This window comes from Myotis nattereri (genome assembly GCF_964212035.1).
Source record: "Myotis nattereri genome assembly, chromosome: 1".
Classification (NCBI taxonomy): Eukaryota; Metazoa; Chordata; class Mammalia; order Chiroptera; family Vespertilionidae; genus Myotis; species Myotis nattereri.
This window is the reverse complement of record NC_138075.1, coordinates 177649790-177669763: the sequence shown is the minus strand read 5'-3', so window position 1 is coordinate 177669763 and position 19974 is coordinate 177649790. Positions and strand designations below refer to the sequence as shown.

Here is a 19974-nt window from a genome sequence, read left to right as displayed (position 1 = left end):
GATCAGGGGGTTGGGGCGCCACACCCTGTCATACACAGAGCCACAGGGCGATCAGGGGGTTGGGGAGCTACCCCCTATCAGGCACAGAGCAGGGCTGATCAGAGGGTTGGGGCGCCTTCCCCTGTCATGAACAGAGCAGGGCAGATAGGGAGGTTGTGGCCCTGCCCCCTGTCACACACAGAGCCGCAGGGCGATCAGGGGGTTTGGGCACTGGCCCTGTCATGCTGACCCCGGTGCTGGGAGGCCTCCCGGCTCTGCTGATCCTGGTGCTGGGAGGCATATTACCCTTTTACTATATAGGATAGAGGCCTGGTGCACGGGTGGGGGCCGGCTGGTTTGGCCTGAAGGGTGTCCTGGATCAGGGTGGGGGTCCCCACTGGGGTGCCTGGCCAGTCTGGGTGAGGGGATGATGACGTTTGCAGCTGGTCACACACCCTTCAGGGTGGGGGTCCCCACTGGGGTGCCTGGCCAGTCTGGGTGAGGGACTGAGGGCTGTTTTCAGGCTGGCAGGTGACTGAAGCTTCCAACTGCTCCTTTTTTTTTTTTTTTTTATTCTGGGCCAGCTTTAGCTCTGACTCCAGCTCTGAGGCCTCTGCTACTGAAAGCAGGTATCTGGGTTGTTTGTGTTCTATAATCGAAACACTATATCAACTCCAGCGCTGAGATCCCGGCTCGCTGAAAGCAGGTTTCTGGGATTTTGTTTAGCTTCTATATTTGTAACTATGTTTCAAACTGCAAGCTCAGAGGCCAGCAAGGCAGGCGGGGAACATTGGTTTCCTCCGTCACTGGAGCAAGCAAGCTTCCTGTTTGCTTCAGATGCCTGGCTGCCGGCCGCCATCTTGGTTGGCAGTTAATTTGCATATCGCCCTGATTAGCCAATGGGAAGCATGTCGGAGGTACGGTTAATTACCATGTTTGTCTATTATTAGATAGGTTCCTATCTAATAAAAGAGAAACATGGTAATTAGTGTACATCCACTACCCTTCCCATTGGCTAATCAGGGCGATATGCAAATTAACTGCCAGCCAAGATAGCGGCCGGCAGCCAGGCAGCTTGAAACTAACATGAGGCTTGCTTGCTTCAGTGATGGAGGAAGCCAAGGTTCCCGGCCTGCCACTGCCGGCCTCTGAGATGCATCCTAAAAAACAATTTTGGAGAAACCAAGATGGCGGCATAGGTTAACGCCGGAGATTGCTGCCTCGAACAACCACTTCAGAGATATAACTAAAGGACAGAACGGACATCATCCAGAACCACAGGAAGGCTGGCTGAGTGGAAATTCTACAACTAGGAGGGAAGAGAATATCATACCCAGACTCAGAGGAGGCACAGTGCTGAAGTGAAATACTCAGGTGCGGAGTGCGCGCGCGGAGCGGGCTGACGGCGGAAGGCGAGGTTGTTGTTTTCAATCGGGAGGGAGTTTCAAACTCTGAGCTCCAGATCCGGGCGAGTCTTTAGGGACCCAGACTCAAACGGGAGAAGCGGGACTGTCTGGCTTCGGTCGGAACTCGAAGGCAGCTTTCTCTCCGAGGTTTGCAGCGGTTGCTGGGACTCTGAGAGGCAGAGCCTCTGTGGACGGGACTGAGAGCAGACATAACTGCTTGTTCCGCCCGCCTTGTAGATCCCCAGGGACCCGCCCCGCCCAAGTCCTGGGCAGAGCCATTTGCCAGATAGCCTCAGGCAAAGGCTAGATTAGCACCGCCCTAGAGAGCTTCCACCACAGAAGCTCTCCCACTGCAGACACAGCTGACTCTCATAGCCAGTTAGCCTGGAGGTCAAATCACCCCTGGTATTGCCGACAATCAAGGCTTAACTACAACAAGTCTGCCCACAAAGACCACTAGGGGGTGCACCAAGAAAAGATAAAAAAATGCGGAGACAAAGAAACAGGACTCAAATGTCAGAAATGGAAGATATAGAGCTCAAAACCACACTTTTAAGGTATCTTAAGAACTTTCTAGAAGCTGCCGATAAACTTAGTAAGGCCCTCGAAAAGACTGGTGAGACCGCTGATAAATGTAGTGAGATCCTCAAGAAATCTAATGAGACCCTCGATGTTGTGATAAAGAACCAACTAGAAATTAAGCATACACTGACTGAAATAAAGAATATTATACAGACTCCCAACAGCAGACCAGAGGAGCACAAGAATCAAGTCAAAGATTTGAAATGCGAAGAAGCAAAAAACACCCAACCGGAAAACCAAAATGAAAAAAGAATCCGAAAATACTAAGATAGTGTAAGGAGCCTCTGGGACAACTTCAAGCATACCAACATCAGAATTATAGGGGTGCCAGAAGAAGAGCGAGAGCAAGATATTGAAAACCTCTTTGAAGAAATAATGACAGAAAACTTTCCCCACCTGGTGAAAGAAATAGACTTACAGGTCCAGGAAGCGCAGAGAACCCCAAACAAAAGGAATCCAAAGAGGACCACACGAAGACACATCATAATTAAAATGCCAAGAGCAAAAGACAAAGAGAGAATCTTAAAAGCAGCAAGAGAAAGAAACCCAGTTACCTACAAGGGAATACCCATATAACTGTCAGCTGATTTCTCAACAGAAAAATCAGAAGCAGGCCAGGAGGGAGTGGCAAGAAATATTCAAAGTGATGAATACCAAGAACCTACAACCAAGATTACTTTATCCAGCAAAGCTATCATTCAGAATTGAAGGTCAGATAAAGAGCTTCACAGATAAGGAAAAGCTAAAGGAGTTCATCACCACCAAACCAGTATTATATGAAATGCTGAAAGGTATCCTTTAAGAAGAGGAAGAAGAAGAAAAAGGTAAAGATACAAATTATGAACAACAAACATGCATCTATCAACAAGTGATTCTAAGAATCAAGTGAATAAATAATCTGGTGATCATAATAGAATCAGGGACATAGAAAGGGAATGGACTGATTATTCTTGGGGGGGAAAGGGGTGTGGGAAATGCAGGAAGAGACTGGACAAAAATCATGCACATATGGATGAGGACAGTGGGTGGGGAGTGAGGGCGGAGGGTGGGGCGGGAACTGGGAGGAGGGGAGTTATGGGGGGGAAAAAGAGGAACAAATGTAATAATCTGAACAATAAAGATTTAATTTAAAAAATAAATAAATAAATAAATAAATAAAATAAAAAACAATGTTAGTTGGAAAGGCTCCCCAGGAATGGTGAAATGCCCCTAATGAAGAGCCAGAAGCACAAGATTACCTCCGAGTTGTAAAAATTCTACTTTTCTTAATACTAGGTACCATACCCACAGACCCCCCCGCCCCCCGTCCCCTCATGACAGAACCTAAAACGTGAATCCAGGTATTACCACAGACTTTCTCTGCTACATCGAGCTGTCCTGTTCTCTAGGACTTAAACACTGTCATCTTTTAAATCAAAATTCTTCTTGAATATATGTCTATTCAAAAGAAATAGCTTTTAGCCTATATTCCCTTCAAAAATATAACCAATCCCTTAGTTCTGGGGTCCAACCCCAGCAGGTCCAGGGGTCCCCAAAGGTGTGGATGGAGTCGGCGAAGAAGGAATGACACGGAGACAGCGTTCAGTTGATCAGCAGCCTAGCCAGGATCTGTAGCCAGGATCTCCAGCCAAGTTCTGGTCTGGATCTCCAGCCAAGTTCTGGTTAGGATCTCCATCCAGGTTCTGTGTCCATGTTCTCTCACTAGGTTCTCCAGCCAGGTTCTGTCCAGGTTCTAGTCAGGTTCTCTTGCCATGTTCTATCCAGGTTCTGTAGCCAGGTTCTGTCTCTAGGATCTTCAGCCAGGTTCTCTCGCTAGGTTCTGTCTCTAGGTTCTGTGGCCAGTTTCTGTCCAGGATCTTTTGCCATGTTCTCTCGCTAGGTTCTGTCTCTAGGTTCTGTGGCCAGTTTCTGTCCAGGATCTTTTGCCATGTTCTCTCCAGCGAAGTTCTTCTGTCTCTAGGTTCTGTGTCTAGGTTCTGTCTTCTAAGTTCTGTCTCCTGTTGTCTTGTTACATCTGTATTTATACCAGTTGATTCCAATCCTATCAATCTCTATTCCAAAGGTTAGGGCGTTTCTTATCTCCGTTCCAGGGAGTAAAGATTATGTAGCTTAAGCATGATTGTTCGTAGTTAAAGTGATTAATTACCCACTTGGCACTTAGTTAAGGGGTTTTATTCCCTCCCTAACTTCAGGGGAAAATCCCTACCTAGGGAAACAACCTTTCTCAGAGTGGTGACCTTGGTTAAAACACATAGTGCCAAGAAGGTGAGCAAACATATTAAGAACAGTATGCCATATATGCCAGGTCCCTTGAAACAGCAAGGATGGACCGGCTCCCGGCAAATTCCCCCTTTTTTATTTTTTAAAAGCAGGCATTAAAAAGAAAAACCCCGTTGTTTTGTTGATGGTTTCTTTTGCTGTGCAGAAGCTTTTTATTTTGATGTAGTCCCATTTGTTCATTTTCTCTTTAGTTTCAAGTGCCCTAGGAGCTGTATCAGTGAAGAAATTGCTTCGGCATATGTCTGAGATTTTGTTGCCTTTGAATTCTTCTAGAATTTTTATGGTTTCCTGTCGCACATTTAAGTCCTTTATCCATTTTGAGTTTATTTTTGTGTATGGTGTAAGTTGGTGGTCTAGTTTCATTTTCTTGCATATATCTGTCCAATTTTCCCAACACCATTTATTGAAGAGACTATCTTGGCTCCATTGTATGTTCTTGCCTCCTTTGTCAAATATTAATTGAGCATATTGGTTCGGGGCCGATTTCTGGGCTCTCTATTCTATTCCATTGATCTATATGCCTATTCTTGTGCCAGTACCAGGCAGTTTTGAGAACAGTGGCTTTGTAATACAACTTGATATCTGGTATTGAGATCCCACCTACTTTGGTCTTTTTCAGGATTGCTGTAGCTATTCGGGGTCTTTTTTTATTCCAGATGAATTTTTGGAGAGTTCGTTCTAGATCTCTGAAGTATGACGTTGGTATTTTAATGGGAAGTGCGTTGAATTTATAGATTGCTTTGGGTAGTATGGACATTTTAATGATGTTGATTCTACCAATCCATGAACACGGTATGTTCTTCCATCTGTTTATGTCTTCCTCTATATCTTTTTTCAACGTCCTGCAGTTTTCTGAGTAGAGGTCTTTTACCTCTTTAGTTAAGTTTATTCCTAGGTAGCTTAATTTTTTTGGTGCGATGGTAAACGGGATTGTTTTTATAATCTCTCTTTCTGAAAGTTCACTATTGGTGTATAGAAATGCCTCAGATTTCTTGGGGTTAATTTTGTATCCTGCTACATTGCCAAATTCATGTATTAAGTCTAGTAGCTTTTTGATGGAGTCTCTAGGGTTTTGTATGTATAATATCATGTCGTCTGCAAATAAGGACAGTTTTACTTCCTCTTTTCCAATTTGGATGCCTTTTATTTCTTCTTCTTGCCGAATTGCAATGGCTAACACTTCCAGTACTATGTTGAACAGGAGTGGTGAGAGGGGGCATCCCTGTCTTGTTCCTGTTCTTAGGGGAAATGGTGTTAGTTTTTGTCCATTGAGTATGATGTTGGCTGTGGGCCTGTCATATATGGCTTTTATTATGTTGAGGTATGATCCTTCTACTCCCACCTTGCTGAGAGTTTTTATCAAAAATGGGTGTTGAATTTTGTCAAATGCTTTTTCTGCATCAATTGATATGACCATGTGGTTTTTTTCTTTCAATTTGTTTATGTAATGTATCACGTTTATTGATTTGCGGATATTGTACCATCCTTGCATCCCTGGGATAAATCCTACTTGGTCATGGTGTATGATCTTTCTGATGTACTGCTGGATCTGATTTGCTAAGATTTTGTTGAGGATTTTGGCATCTATGTTCATGAGGGATATTGGCCTGTAATTCTCTTTCATTGTGTTGTCTTTACCTGGTTTTGGTATTAGGGTGATGCTGGCTTCATAGAATGAGCTTGGAAGTGTTCCTTCCTCTTGAATTGGCAGTTTCTAGAAAATTCTTGAAAAACCTTATAACCATGGTTTTGTACTCTATATCCAGTAGTTTGCGTTCCTCCATTTCTGTCATTTGTGACCTGTTTTTTTGTCTTCGCATTTTGGCTGCTTCCCTAGGTGTGCTAGACTAGGTGTGCTACGTGTCTTATAGAGCCCAGTGGCTCAGCCTCCCCAATTACCTGAGGTGGAGGCTCTTGGTACACCCCTTTGTGGGCTGTGTACATAATCTTATTGTAGTTAAGCCTTGCTTGTTGTTGGTATCACTGGGAGGAACTGACCTCCAAGCCAATTGGCTGTGAGAATGAGCTGTGTCTACAGTGGGAGAACTTCTGTGCTGGAGACACCCTTCTGGGGCAAGACTTGCTTCAGTGGGGCTTTGGTGCTCACTGAGTCTGCCCCTTGAGTGTGTCCCTTATGGATCTGAGGAGTTGTAATCTGGATGGTCCCCCTCTGACCTCTGGGTACACTGGCTCTTGGATCTAAGGAGGTGCTAATTTAGCCTCTGCCTGAGGCTACCCAGCAGGAGCTACGAAGAGATCTGTAGATTCCCCTTCCTTGTTTGGGGTTTGAAGGTGCCCAAATGAGGCCCAGCTGTGAATCAATGCAAGCTTCTGTGGGGGCTTGGGCCTTCTTTTGGATGTTCTGGGTTTTTCTGACCCAGCTGCAGTTTGTTAGGTAATTTTAGATCTCAAAGGGCCAGCCCATTCATATGTAAAAGCCTCTGTGCACAGCTTGGGTGGGGCGGGGTCTCTGGGAATCAACAGGGCAGAGCAAGCAGCTATGGCTGCTCCTCAGTCCTACCCTAAGAGGCCCTGCATCTCAGTGTCCCACGGTAATCACTGCAAGCACCTCTGAGAGAAAGCCGCCCTCGAGTTCCACCCACTGCCAGACAGTCCAGTTTCTCCCAGTATGAGTCTGGTTCCCCAGAGACTTGCCCAGAACTGGAGTCCAGGGCAGTCGGGAGCTTGTGTCTCCCTCCCGATTGAAAAAGACAACCGAGTCCTCAGTTGCCAGCCCTTTCTGCATGCGCCTCCATACCTCTGCACTTTACTTCCGAACCACCATGAGCCTCAGTGTGCTTTTCTCTTTCCTTCTAGTTGTAGAATTTCCACTCAGCCAGCCTTCCTGTGGTTCTGGATGATGTCCATTTTGTCTTTTAGTTGTATTTTTGAAGTGTTGTGTGAGGCAGCAATTTCAGGTGTTTACCTATGCCGCCATCTTGGTTTCTCCTAGTTTCATTTTTTTGCATGTACCTGGAATGCAGACAGCTGCAGCCACCATGGAAAACAATAAGGACTTTCCTCAAAAAATTAAAAATGGAACTACCATTTGACCCAGTGATCCTACTTCTAGGAATATATACTAAGAATCCTGAAACACCAGTCAGAAAGAATATATGCTCCCCTTATGTTTACAATTTACAATACCTAAGAGCTGGAAACAGCCCAAGTGCCCATCAGTAGATGAGTGGATAAAAAAGACATTTACACCATGGAATACTATGCAGCTGTAAAAAAGAAGGATCTCTTACCCTTTGAGACAGCATAGAGCAGTGGTTCTCAGCCTTGGCTGCACATTAGAATCACCTGGGAATCTTTTTAAAATCCTGATTTCTGGGCCTCATCCTTCGGAAATTCTGTTTCTTTGTTACTAATGTTGTGGCCCCACCCCATAACAAAGAAACCGAATTTCCGGAGGATGAGGCCCAGAAATCAGGATTTTAAAAAGATTCCCAGCCCTGACCAGTTTGGCTCAGTGGCTAGAGCGTCAGCCTGTGGACTGAAGAGTCCCAGGTTCCATTCTGGTCAAGGGCATGTACCTTGGTTATGGGCACATCCCCAGTAGGGGTTGTGCAGAAGGCAGCTGATGGACGTTTCTCTCTCATGGATGTTTCTAACTCTCTATCCCTCTCCCTTCCTCTCTGTAAAAAATCAATAAAATATATTAAAAAAAAAAAAAAAAGATTCCCAGGTGATTCTAATGTGCAGCCAAGGTTGAGAACCACTGGCATAAAGGACCTAGAGAGTATTATGCTAAGCAAAGTAAGCCAGTCAGAGAAAGACAAGTATCCCATCAGTAATGTAGGTGGGTTTTAATTTCTCCATATCATCTCCAAAACTTTTTTTCTATTTTTTAAAGTTATAGCCATCATACTGGGTATGAAGTGATATCTCATTTTGAATTTGCACTTCCTTAATGACTAATGATGTTGAGCATTTTTTCATGTGCTTATTGGCTATTTACATATCTTCTTTACAGAAAGTCTATTCAAGTCCTTGTCTGATTTTTTAACAGGTTTGGGCGTTTTTTTTGTTATTGAGGAAGGGCTGAATCTTAACAGGCACTTGTCATTAAAAGGCCTTTCCAATCTTATTTCCTATTGCTTGGGCCAAAAAAACCATCAACTTATTCAGTCTTTCAGTGTTCCAAATTTCTGCATCCTCTCTATCCCTTTTCATTTCTTCTTGCAAACCAACCAATTGTTGCCTTGCTAAATGCAGCCAGTAACAAGAACTCACACTACTTCCCTTCTGTTTTCCAACCTTTTCTTCTAAAGTGGCAGACTCAATAAGTACTTTGTCTGCCTTACAAGTTATCACAGGTGATAGTTATAGCAAATATTTTACCCTCCATAACATAGGTCTTTGTCTTTCCAGCCTCTAATATCAGTTTCTTCACTGTCTACCATGTGATGGTTAAGCCACGTTTTAGAGTTTTGTAATAACATAGCCTACTCCCAGTTTCAATATTAGTTAGAGAAACACTAGCTGTGATAACATACCTCAGGTTTTCATTGTTTTAACTCAATAGAGTGTTATTTCTTGGTTGTATAACAGTGTGAGATAGGTTTTCATTGGGCAGACTTCCACATGGTAATCCAGTAACCCAAGCCTTTTCCATTTTGTGACCTTGCCATTGTCTTGGGCCTCAGAATGTAAATTTCAAGTGGCAGTTGGTTAAACAGGGAATGAAGGAAGCACATTTGTTTTTAGCCCAAAAGTGACACCCATCACTTCAACTCACAATCTGTTGGTAAGAATTAATCTTATAGCTTAGTGTAGCTGCAAAGGTTCGAGAGAGGCACAGCATGGAGTGGGGTGAGGGACCTGAGAAATGTAGAAATGTAGAGAGTCTCGCTCTAGCAATAATCAACTCTACATTATGGAAGGGAACTCAAGTCTTCATTAGATAGCTGGCTGTCTTTATTATACTGCACTAAAGGGAACTCTAAAAACCGTATGTCAGGTAGATGAAAAATGATCTCAGATAAAAATTCTGAGTCTCCGCAAGAAATAAAGATCCAGGCTGGGTAGCTCAGTTGATTAAAGCATCGTCCCGATACACCAGGGTTGTGGGTTTGATCCCTAGTCAGGACACATATAAGAATCAACCAATGAATGCATAAATAAGTAGAACAACAAATCAATGTTTCTCTCTCTCTCTCCCTTCCTCTGTAAAATCAATAACTAAAAAAATAAAATAAAATAGCCTGGCTGGTGTGGCTTAGTTGGTTGAGTGTTGTCCTGTACACCAAAAGGTGATGAGTTTGATTCCTGGTCAAGGCACATACCTAGGTTTCAGGCTTGATACCTGGTTGGAGCATGTACAGAAGACAACTGATTGATGTTCTCTCCCACATCAATGTCTCTTTCTTTCTTTCCCTCCCTCTAAAAAATTAATTTAAATTTAAAAAATAAAGATCCAAGAAAGTGGTAATGGTGTCAGTCACACTAAATGAATACTGACTGCAATAGAGGTGGTGAGAAGTAGTTGGATTGTGGATATACTTTGAATTTGAAGTTGCTGACAGATTGGAGGTTTGGCCAGAGACTCTAAACTCCAAAGTTTTGAGCCATAGAGTTCATCACTCAACTCATGTGAGTCCCAGGCTTAGCCTGCTGTCCTGTGAGCACTAAAACCCTGTGCTCTGGGTGACAGAGGCCAACATCATCAATCTCCCAAATGCAGAGGAGCTGCACCATCAGTGCAATTTCTTACTGCTCTCACATGGCCTTACTCTTACTTTTTTCCAAGTTCAGTTATGCATTAAAAGATTTGCTTCTCTTTTTTATCTAGTATTTATGAGTAAAAATAGAGGCAGGATTATTGGATTACATAATCCACCATATCGTCAGGCCTATTACTTTTTTAAAAAATATGTTTGTTGATTTCAGAGAAGGGAGAGGGAAAGATAGAAACATCAATGATGAGAGAATCATTTATCAGCTGCCTCCTGCATGCCCCCTACTAGGGATGGAGCCCGCAACCCAGGCATGTGCCTTTGACCAGAATCGAACCCAGGACCCTTCAGTCCGTAGGCTGACGCTCTAGCCACTAAGCCAAACCAGCTAGGGCTATTACTTATTAAATTATATGTATGCCTTTATTATGGGAAAAGAGACCAACACCTAAGTCCCAGAATATTATACTGCTTTACCTTCCTAACAAATCCCATTTTTATGTATACATTGTATTTTCATGATTATATAGAGAAAAAAATGACTTCCTCTTTGAAGCCAGTTGAGTAGAAGCAGCTCAATAAAAGATAAAATTTTACTGAAGTATTTTACAGTTTTCTCCCTCTTTTTTCTTGGTCTTCTAAAAAATTTTTAAAAATATATTGTTATTGATTTCAGAGAAGAAGGGAGAGATAGAAACATCAATGATGAGAATCATTGATCAGCTGCCTTCTGCACGCCCCACACTGGGGATCAAGCCCACAACCCAGGCTTGTGCCTTGACCAGAAATTGAACTGTGACCTTCTGGTTCATAGGTCGACACTCAACCACTGAGCCACGCTGGTAGGGCTCTCTTGGTCTTTTTGTAAAAGACTCTACTGAATATTATTTTTTGTGGTTGTTATTAATCCTCACCAAGGCTATTTTTCCATTTATTTTTAGAGTGTGGAAGGGAGTGACAGAGAGAGAAAGAGAAACATCAACATGAGAGTGCCCTGACTAGGGCCAGGGATCCAACCTACAACCAGGTACATGCCCTTGACTGGGAATCAAAACTGTAACCCTTCAGTGCACAGGCCTATGCTCTGTCTACTGAGAAACACCAGCCAGGGCTCTACTGAATGTTCTTAAAAAACAGTTTTGGTGGGCCTCTCCTAGTGTATCCATGCCAGAGTAAGTTGCAGTCTCAAATTGCCCAGCCTCCTTGTCTGTAGGCCATGAGCACTGAATGGGGTTATACCGTATAAAAACAAGCAAACAAACAACAGAAAAATACAAAAGCAGATTTGGTTTTTAACACAAAGTAGGCCAATAAGCTTTCTGTCAGTTTGCCTACTGATAAAGATGGGTCATAGATTTTAACCTGGCAGATTAAACTTACACATTTATCTTGATATCCTCTCAAAAATCCAATAAAAGAATGGGCAAAACAATAGAGAGGCCTTAATGTGTAAACCACTAGGATATTAAAAGAAAGAATAAACAAGAGAAAAGACAACAGGTAAGAAATGTCAACAATTTTAGAAGCAAGGAAATGGATTACCAATAATTATTAGTCCCCGTAGAGCAGAAAAAGCTTGAAACATAAGCTAGTAAGCAGGAGAATACATTAAGATGCAAGCTGATCTGGGCCAAAGAACCTTGGAAAGGATCAGAAATTGGAAACGTGCAGGAGGAAACCAAGACGCCGGCATAGGTAAACACCGGAGTTTGCTGCCTCGAACAACCACTTCAAAAATACAACTAAAAGACGGAACGGACATCACCCAGAACTACAGGAAGGCTGGCTGAGGGGAAATTCTTCAACTAGAAGGAAAGAGAACAGCATACCGAGTCTCAGAGGAGGCGCAGTGCGGAAAATACAAAGGTGCAGAGGTGCGCGCGGAGCAGGCTGGTGGCTGAGGGTGCGGTTGTCATTTTCAATCTGGAGGGAGGCTCAGGCTCTGAGCTCCAGTTCTGGGCGAGTCTCTAGGGACCCAGACTCAAACGGGAGAAGCGGGACTGTCTGGGTTCAGTCGGAAATCGAGGGCAGCTTTCTCTCTGAGGCACTTGCAGCGGTCCCTGGGACACTGAGAGGCAGAGCCTCTGGGGACAGGACTGAGAGCAGCCATAACTGCTCGCTCTGCCTGCCCTGTTGATCCTGTTCGACCCGCCCCGCCCAAGCCCTGCACAGAGCCATTTGCCGGATAGCCTCAGGCAAAGGCTAGATTAGCACCTCCCCAGAGGACAAAGTTTTCCCACTGCAGACACAGCTGATTCTCACAGCCAGTTGGCCTGGAGGTCAAACCCTCTCTGGTATTAACTAAAACAATCAAGGCTTAACTACAACAAGACTGCGCACAAAGACCACTAGGGGGTGCACCAAGAAAGCATAAAAAATGCGGAGACAAAGAAACAGGACAAAATTGTCAATGGAGGATATTGAGTTCAGAACCACACTTTTAAGGTCTCTCAAGAACTGTCTAGAAGCCACTGATAAACTTATTGAGATCTACAAGAAATCTAATGAGACCCTCAATGTTGTGATAAAGAACCAACTAGAAATTATGCATACACGGACTGAAATAAAGAATATTATACAGACTCCCAACAGCAGACCAGAGGAGCACAAGAATCAAGTCAAAGATTTGAAATGCGAAGAAGCAAAAAACACCCAACCGGAAAACCAAAATGAAAAAAAGAATCCGAAAATACTAAGATAGTGTAAGGAGCCTCTGGGACAACTTCAAGCATACCAACATCAGAATTATAGGGGTGCCAGAAGAAGAGCGAGAGCAAGATATTGAAAACCTCTTTGAAGAAATAATGACAGAAAACTTCCCCTGCCCGGTGAAAGAAATCGACTTACAAGTCCAGGAAGCACAGAGAACCCCAAACAAAATGAATCCAAAGAGGACCACACCAAGACACATCATAATTAAAATGCCAAGAGCAAAAGACAAAGAGAGAATCTTAAAAGCAGCAAGAGAAAGACAGTCAGTTACCTACAAGGGAGTACCCATACGACTGTCAGCTGATTTCTCAACAGAAACCATGCAGGCCAGAAGAGAGTGGCAAGAAATATTCAAAGTGATAAACAGCAAGAACCTACAACCAAGATTACTTTATCCAGCAAAGCTATCATTCAGAGTTGAAGGTCAGATAAAGAGCTCCACAGATAAGGAAAAGCTAAAGGAGTTCATCACCACCAAACCAGTATTATATGAAATGCTGAAAGGTATCCTTTAAGAAGAGGAAGAAGAAGAAAAAGGTAAAGATAAGAATTATGAACAACAAATACGCATCTATCAACAAGTGAATCTAAGAATCAAGTGAATAAATAATCTGATGAACAGAATGAACTGTTGATTATAATAGAATCAGGGTCATAGAAAGGGAATGGACTCACTATTCTTGGGGGGCGGGGGGGAAGCGGTGTGGGAGATGCGGGAAGAGACTGGACAAAAATTGTGCAACCTATGGATGAGGACAGTGGGTGGGGAGTGAGGGCGGAGGGTGGGGTGGGAACTGGGTGGAGGGGAGTTATGGGGGGGAAAAAAGAGGAACAAATGTAATAATCTGAACAATAAAGATTTAATAAAAAAATAAAATTTAAAAAAAAAAATTGGAAACATGCAGTACAGGTCTAGAAAAAAGAAACTGGGTTAAAAAGTCTTTAAAAGAAACATGTTACCTATAGAGCTGCTTTCCTACTTTGTATAGCCATATTGCTTCCTCTGCTTATCACTGACAAAGGATAATAAATTTCATTATGTAAAGACAACAGACCAGAGATGTTCTAAATTTAGACACCAAATGCAGTTGAGGCCAGAGTGATCATCATTAAAATTAGGACTAAGGGGTAATCTGCATCCCTAAAATGGTGACCACTCCCCAACCTTGCTCCCAGTTAGCTTCATCAAGGCAGGAAATTAGAGGAACTCTAAGAAAGCTGACTAGACCAAAGGGGAAAAGTACAGATACTAACCTACAGATATTGAGGTATTCCCACAATGAAATGGTCAGGTCCAGGCCACATTATCCTTCTGGGAAGCCCACCAAATAACAGCCCTAACTCACTCATACTGGGTTTCCAGTCATTTTAGAAAATCAGCAACACAGATCATGAGATATTTGAGGAAGTCTCTATAATTTAACAAATACATTTAAGTAAGAAAAAAGGAACTCAGACAAAAGAGATAATGCAAAAGCAAAAGAAAGTGCCCTTTTATAATTGATAAATGCTTAATTTAATGAAAACCATAAAGCCTGAGTGCTTTTATAGTGTTGCTTCTCTCAAAAATTCAGTATATATTGATGGACTGAACTGTCCCAAAGACTTTTCCTCAAATAGTAGTTCTATTAGATAGGAAAGTGTCAAGGTCTTTTGGAAATTAAAATAGAAAAATTTTTAAATTCAGTGGATTTATTGTAATATAACGTTGAAATATTCTCTCAGAAAGCAGAGAAAAGAGAAAGATAAAAGAATCAGTCTAAGACATCCACATATGAATAACAGGAATTTTAGAAAAAGAAAATGAATCAGAGAGGAGAAACTCTAAGAAATACAAGAAAAATTCCTAGAACTAAATGAGTTTCCAGATTCAATAAATAAAACAAAGACCACAGTGTGGCATGTAATCTTGAAATTATAGAACATTTGAAAGGAAGAGAAGAATCTAAAGAATTTTTTTCAGAGTGAGAAAAAGCAAAGACTTGCCAATTAGAATAGCACCAGATTTCACAATAGCAATATATGGGTGTTTAAGAAATGGAGGAATATTTTCAAAATTCTGAGGGAAAATGATTTACACACTAGATTTCTATACCCAATCAAATTACCAGCTCAGTGGAAGGGGAGAATAATGACATTTCTAGGCATGTAGGTTCTCAGAAATGTATCTCACACTTACCCTTTCTAAGGAAGTTTTTAGCAAATATTCTTCACCAGTAGGAGAAAGGGAAAGATGAGATTGATAAAAAACAGAAGACCCAACACTAGAGATGGGCATTCCAGGATATTGGTAAAGAAAGACCCAAGATTAAAGCTATATGGTAAACCTAGAGTCCAACCAAGCCAGACTGGATCAGGTCAAAAGGCTCTGTGATGAACTTCTTCAAGATAAAACAGGTGGATCCAAAACCAGGAACACTCAAAGGCTTTAAGAATGTTTTTCAGCTCCTTTGGAGAGTTTGGGAATAAATTACTAATTGATAGATTAAAAACGAACAATTGAGTCTGGCCGGCATGGCTCAGTGGTTGAGTGTTGACCTATGAACTAGGAGGTCATAGTTCAATTTCTGGTCAGGGCACATGCCTAGGTTGTAGGCTCAATCCCCCAGTGTGGGGCGTTCAGGAGACAGATAATCAATAATTCTCTTTCATCATTGATGTTTCTGTCTCTCTCCCTTCCTCTCTGAAATCAATAAAAATATATTTTAAAAAAACAAAACTAACAATTGAAAAGATGTTAACTGTATACCTATTATTAGCTCTGGAGAAAACAGAACATTTGTACATTAAAGTCAATGTAATCAAATACACTCCATGGCTCAGCAAATATTTGCAATGTTTTAGTTAAAAAGAGAGGATATGGCCAGCACCGGTTTGGCTCAGTGGATGGAGCGTCGGCCTGCGGACTGGAGGGTCCCGGGTTCGATTCCGGTCAAGGGCATGTGCCTTGGTTGCGGGCACATCCCCAGTGGGGGGTGTGCAGGAGGCGGTTGATCAATGTTTCTCTCTCATCGATGTTTCTAACTCTCTATTCCTCTCCCTTCCTCTCTGTGGAAAATCAATAGAATATATTTTTTTTAAAAAAAAATAAAATAAAAAGAGGATATGAAAGAACAGAAAGGTGTGTGTTTGGGGAAGGAGGGAGTTAGAGATATGGTTAAGAATTATATCCTCTTTTCCATAATTGTAAAGGAAAAAATCAAGAAATATATACGTATGCTTTCTAGTAACACAGAGGAAAACAAACACCAGGAAAAAAATAAACAGCTAAATAAGTATTTATTGAGCATCTACTGTTATGTCAGACACTGTTCTAGGTTATGGTTTCTCAACCTTGGCACATTATGGACTGATCAATTTGTTGGGAGGTGGGTGGGTAGGGGGGACTATCCTATATGCATTGCAGGACATTTAACAGCATCTCTGGCTTCTACCCATTAAATGCCAGTAGCACCCCCTACAGTCATGACAATCAAAATGTCTCCAGACATTGCCAAATGTCCCCTGGAGAGCAAATCGCCCCCAGTTGAAACTACTGTTCCAGGTAATAGGGATATAGCAACAAATAAAAAGATCTAAAAGTGATTACCTCTAAAAAATAGGATCAGGGGGGTTCAGGAGAGGCGAATGCTGTTTTTAGAATTCTGACTTTTCAAACTATATATGCATATTACATTAAGAGAAAGCAAATAATCTAAGAGACAAATGTAAAATCTGCTAATACCTTAATTAAACATTTCTACACATGGCAGTATAGAGTCATGCAACTCTAGATCTGAATTCCAGCTACACTACTTATGAGGTATATACCTTTAGGTAAGTAACTTCAAACCTTTGAGCCTCATTCTCTTCAATGCTGTAAAATAGGAATACTCACCCAAGATTATTATGAATATTGCATATTATTATGCAATACCACATATAACGTATGTCATATAGTACCTGAATTTAAAGCACTCAATGAATTATAAGGTCCTGGAAGTACAACTAGTCACTAGTGTCCATATGCTAGATCCTTGGGAATAATGAACAGCATCTTTGGTATATAAACATGAGGCTCCCTGATCTTGTCATACATTAGAGTTAAGATGTCATTTTTTCACATGCACTGTAATCATGTACCTTGACTTTGCTCTGGAAAAGTCACCATATACACTGAGAGTAAAGATGATCTGATTATGAATAAAGTCAATTGAAATACTTTCAAGTTTTACTTCTGATCCATGTGGCAGACAGCACAAGTCCAAATAAACACCAAGCAATTTATTTGTATCATAGCCATATGAGAAGCAGTTGTCTATATTTTAAAAACAAAAAGGAGTTGTGGACCAAATGAAAACAATAAAACAGCGGTTCTCAACCTGTGGATCGCAACCCCTTTGGGGGTCACCTAAGACCATGGGAAAACACATATATAATTACATATTGTTTTTGTGATTAATCACTATGCTTTAATTATGTTCAACTTGTAACAATGAAATTGGGGGTCACCACAACATGAGGAACTGTATTAAAGGGTCACAGCATTAGGAAGGTTGAGAATCACTGCAATAAAACATGATTTTGTATGAATTTGTTTTATTTCTTCTCAATGCTCCTTGAATTCTTTCAATATTTTTTTAAAATATATTTTATTGGTTTTTTACAGAGAGGAAGGGAGAGGGATAGAGAGTTAGAAACATCGATGAGAGAGAAACATCGATGAGAGAGAAACATCGATCAACCGCCTCCTGCACACCCCCTACTGGAGATGTGCCCACAACCAAGGTACATGCCCTTGACCGGAATCGAACCCGGGACCCTTCAGTCCGCAGGCCGACACTCTATCCACTGAGCCAAACCAGTTAGGGCATTCTTTCAATATTTTGTATGTTAATAAGTGAGCCTTTTTTTTTTTTTAAAAGAGAATACTTAAAAAAAATCCTCACCTGCCGAAACCGGTTTGGCTCAGTGGATAGAGCGTCGGCCTGCGGACTGAAGGGTCCCGGGTTCGATTCCGGTCAAGGGCATGTACCTGGGTTGCGGGCACATCCCCAGTGGGAGATGTGCAGGAGGCAGCTGATCGATGTTTCTCTCTCATCGATGTTTCTCTCTCTCTCTCTCTCCCTTACTCTCTGTAAAAAATCAATAAAATATATTTAAAAAAAAAATCCTCACCTGATGTTATTATTGAATCTAGAGAGAAAGGAAGATAGAAACATCGATTTGAGGAACATCTATCAGTTGCCTCCCATACACGCCCTGACCAGGGATCAAACCCACAGCCTAGGTATGTGCCCTGACCATAAATGGAACCCATAATCTTTTTGATGTATGGAATAACACTCCAGTCAACTGAACCACCAGCAGGGACCTAAGCTATTTTATATAGGTTTAATTACATTGATATGAAACTCTGATATCATAAAGTACTTCAATTCCAACTCATTATTCATAAAAAATATCTATATAAAAGCCTAAGTGACAGGCCAACCGGCCGGTAGCTATGACATGCACTGACCACCAGGGGGCAGATGCTCAACACACAGGCATCAAAACATGGAACAGACTGATGAATCTCAGAGGGAAGGGGGTAGCAGGGAGGAGGGAGTGCTAGAAGACATTAACCAAAGATCTTATATGCATACTAGAGGCCCGGTGCATGGATTCGTGCACCAGTGGGGTCCCTCAGCCTGGCCTGCGGGGATCAGGCCAAAACCAGCTCTAACATCCCCTAAGGGGTCCCGAATTACAAGAAGGTGCAGGCCAGGCAGAGGGACCCCACTGGTGCACGAATCAATGCACTGGGCCTCTAGTAATTATAATGACATAATTTATTCTTATATGGTGATTTAGATATACCATAATCACTATCTCAGTTAATCCTCACAATCTGTGCTACTATGTGAATGATATTAATAGATTTATTAATTCACTCATCCAACAAATATTCGTTGAACCACTGCTCTATTATCAGGCAGTAGGAATATAGCAGTGAATGAAACTGACAAAAATTCCCACATCCATAGTTCACATCCTCTACAAACAATAAATAAGTAAATTCTACATAAATGTTAAATATGGACTTTGGAGGAAAATAGTATACTGAAAGGGAATACCACTTCTGGAATGGAGACTTGGGAGGGGAGGTACCAATTTTAAATAAGGTAGTAAGAGATAGTGGCATTTAAATAAAATCATGAAGTAAAGATGAGGAACTGAGGCTCAAAGGGTTAGTAACTTATTCATAGTCACAAAATTAGTAAAGCTAATTAGAGAATGGCTTAACACAATAAGGAAGGCACCTGGAATCTTGGTGCATTATTTTATAAAAGCAGTTTTGTTAAGCTCCATTGAGACTTTATGGGATTGATCAAAACCAAATTAAATCTGTTTTAGATATCTCTAAGTATTTGAGTGTGCCCACTAATTCAGATATGGAAACATTAAATTTGTGTGTGTGTGTGTTTTTTATTTCAGGCCAAAGACTCACAAGAAACAAGAAAGATTCTTAGGAAGATATGGTGGCAACACCTCAAAAAGATTATAATCATCACCATGGCAATTCTCCTTTCAATCATCATCATTCTTTTAAGTACAAATATAATACCAACCTGACCCTTTTACCCTCCATCCCCAATAGGTACCAATAAAGTGTTACATGTAATTACTGAGTTCTGCAACCAACAATTATGAAAGCACTAGAGGCCGGGTACACGAAATTCATGGACTCGGGGGGGAGAATGTCCCTCAGCCTGGCCTGCACCCTCTCGCAGTCAGGGAGCCCTCGGGGGATGTCTGACAGTGGGACATCCTAGTGCTGCCACGGAGGCGGGAGAGGCTCCCGCCACCGTCACTGCTCTCACCAGCCATGAGCCCAGCTTCTGGCTGAGCGGTGCTCCCCCTGTGGGAGCGCACTGACCACCAGGGGTCAGCTCCTGCATTAAGCATCTGGCCCCTAGTGGTCAGTGTGCGTCATAGCAACTGGTCGTTCAGCCGTTTTGGTTGATTTGCATATTAGCCTTTTCCAGGTGTACCAGTTAATAATGGGGATTTTGTATTCAAAGAAAACACAGTAATTTCAAGAGAAACATCAAAAGTGCTTTATTCAAAGTAATGTCCATCGCTAGCTACACATTTTCCCCGTCTTTCAGTTAATTTGTGGATACCATCCCAAAAGAACTTTTCTTGTTTTGAAGCAAACCATTCAGAGACCAAATTTTCCACTTCTTCATACTTTTTGAAATGCTGCTCAAAAAGTACGTGTGCCATCAATCGGAACAAGTGGCAATCTGAAGGAGCAAGGTCTGGTGAATACAGAGGGTGGTTAATACTTCCCAGGCAAGATCTTTTAA

The 19974-nt window shown here is 41.9% G+C and overlaps 1 protein-coding gene across 1 annotated transcript in view; it reads left to right on the top strand.

The window, feature by feature from the left end:
* LOC308527863 (uncharacterized protein) overlaps nt 1-19237 on the top strand; it is a gene marked incomplete at its 3' end in the record, with an annotated part of 41793 nt that extends 22556 nt beyond the window's left edge. The window contains exon 6 of the mRNA XM_081103289.1: nt 19100-19237. Within this exon, the coding sequence (XP_080959415.1) occupies nt 19100-19237 (138 nt within the window). The remainder of the gene's footprint in view (nt 1-19099) is intronic.
* Nucleotides 19238-19974: the final 737 nt, after the last annotated feature.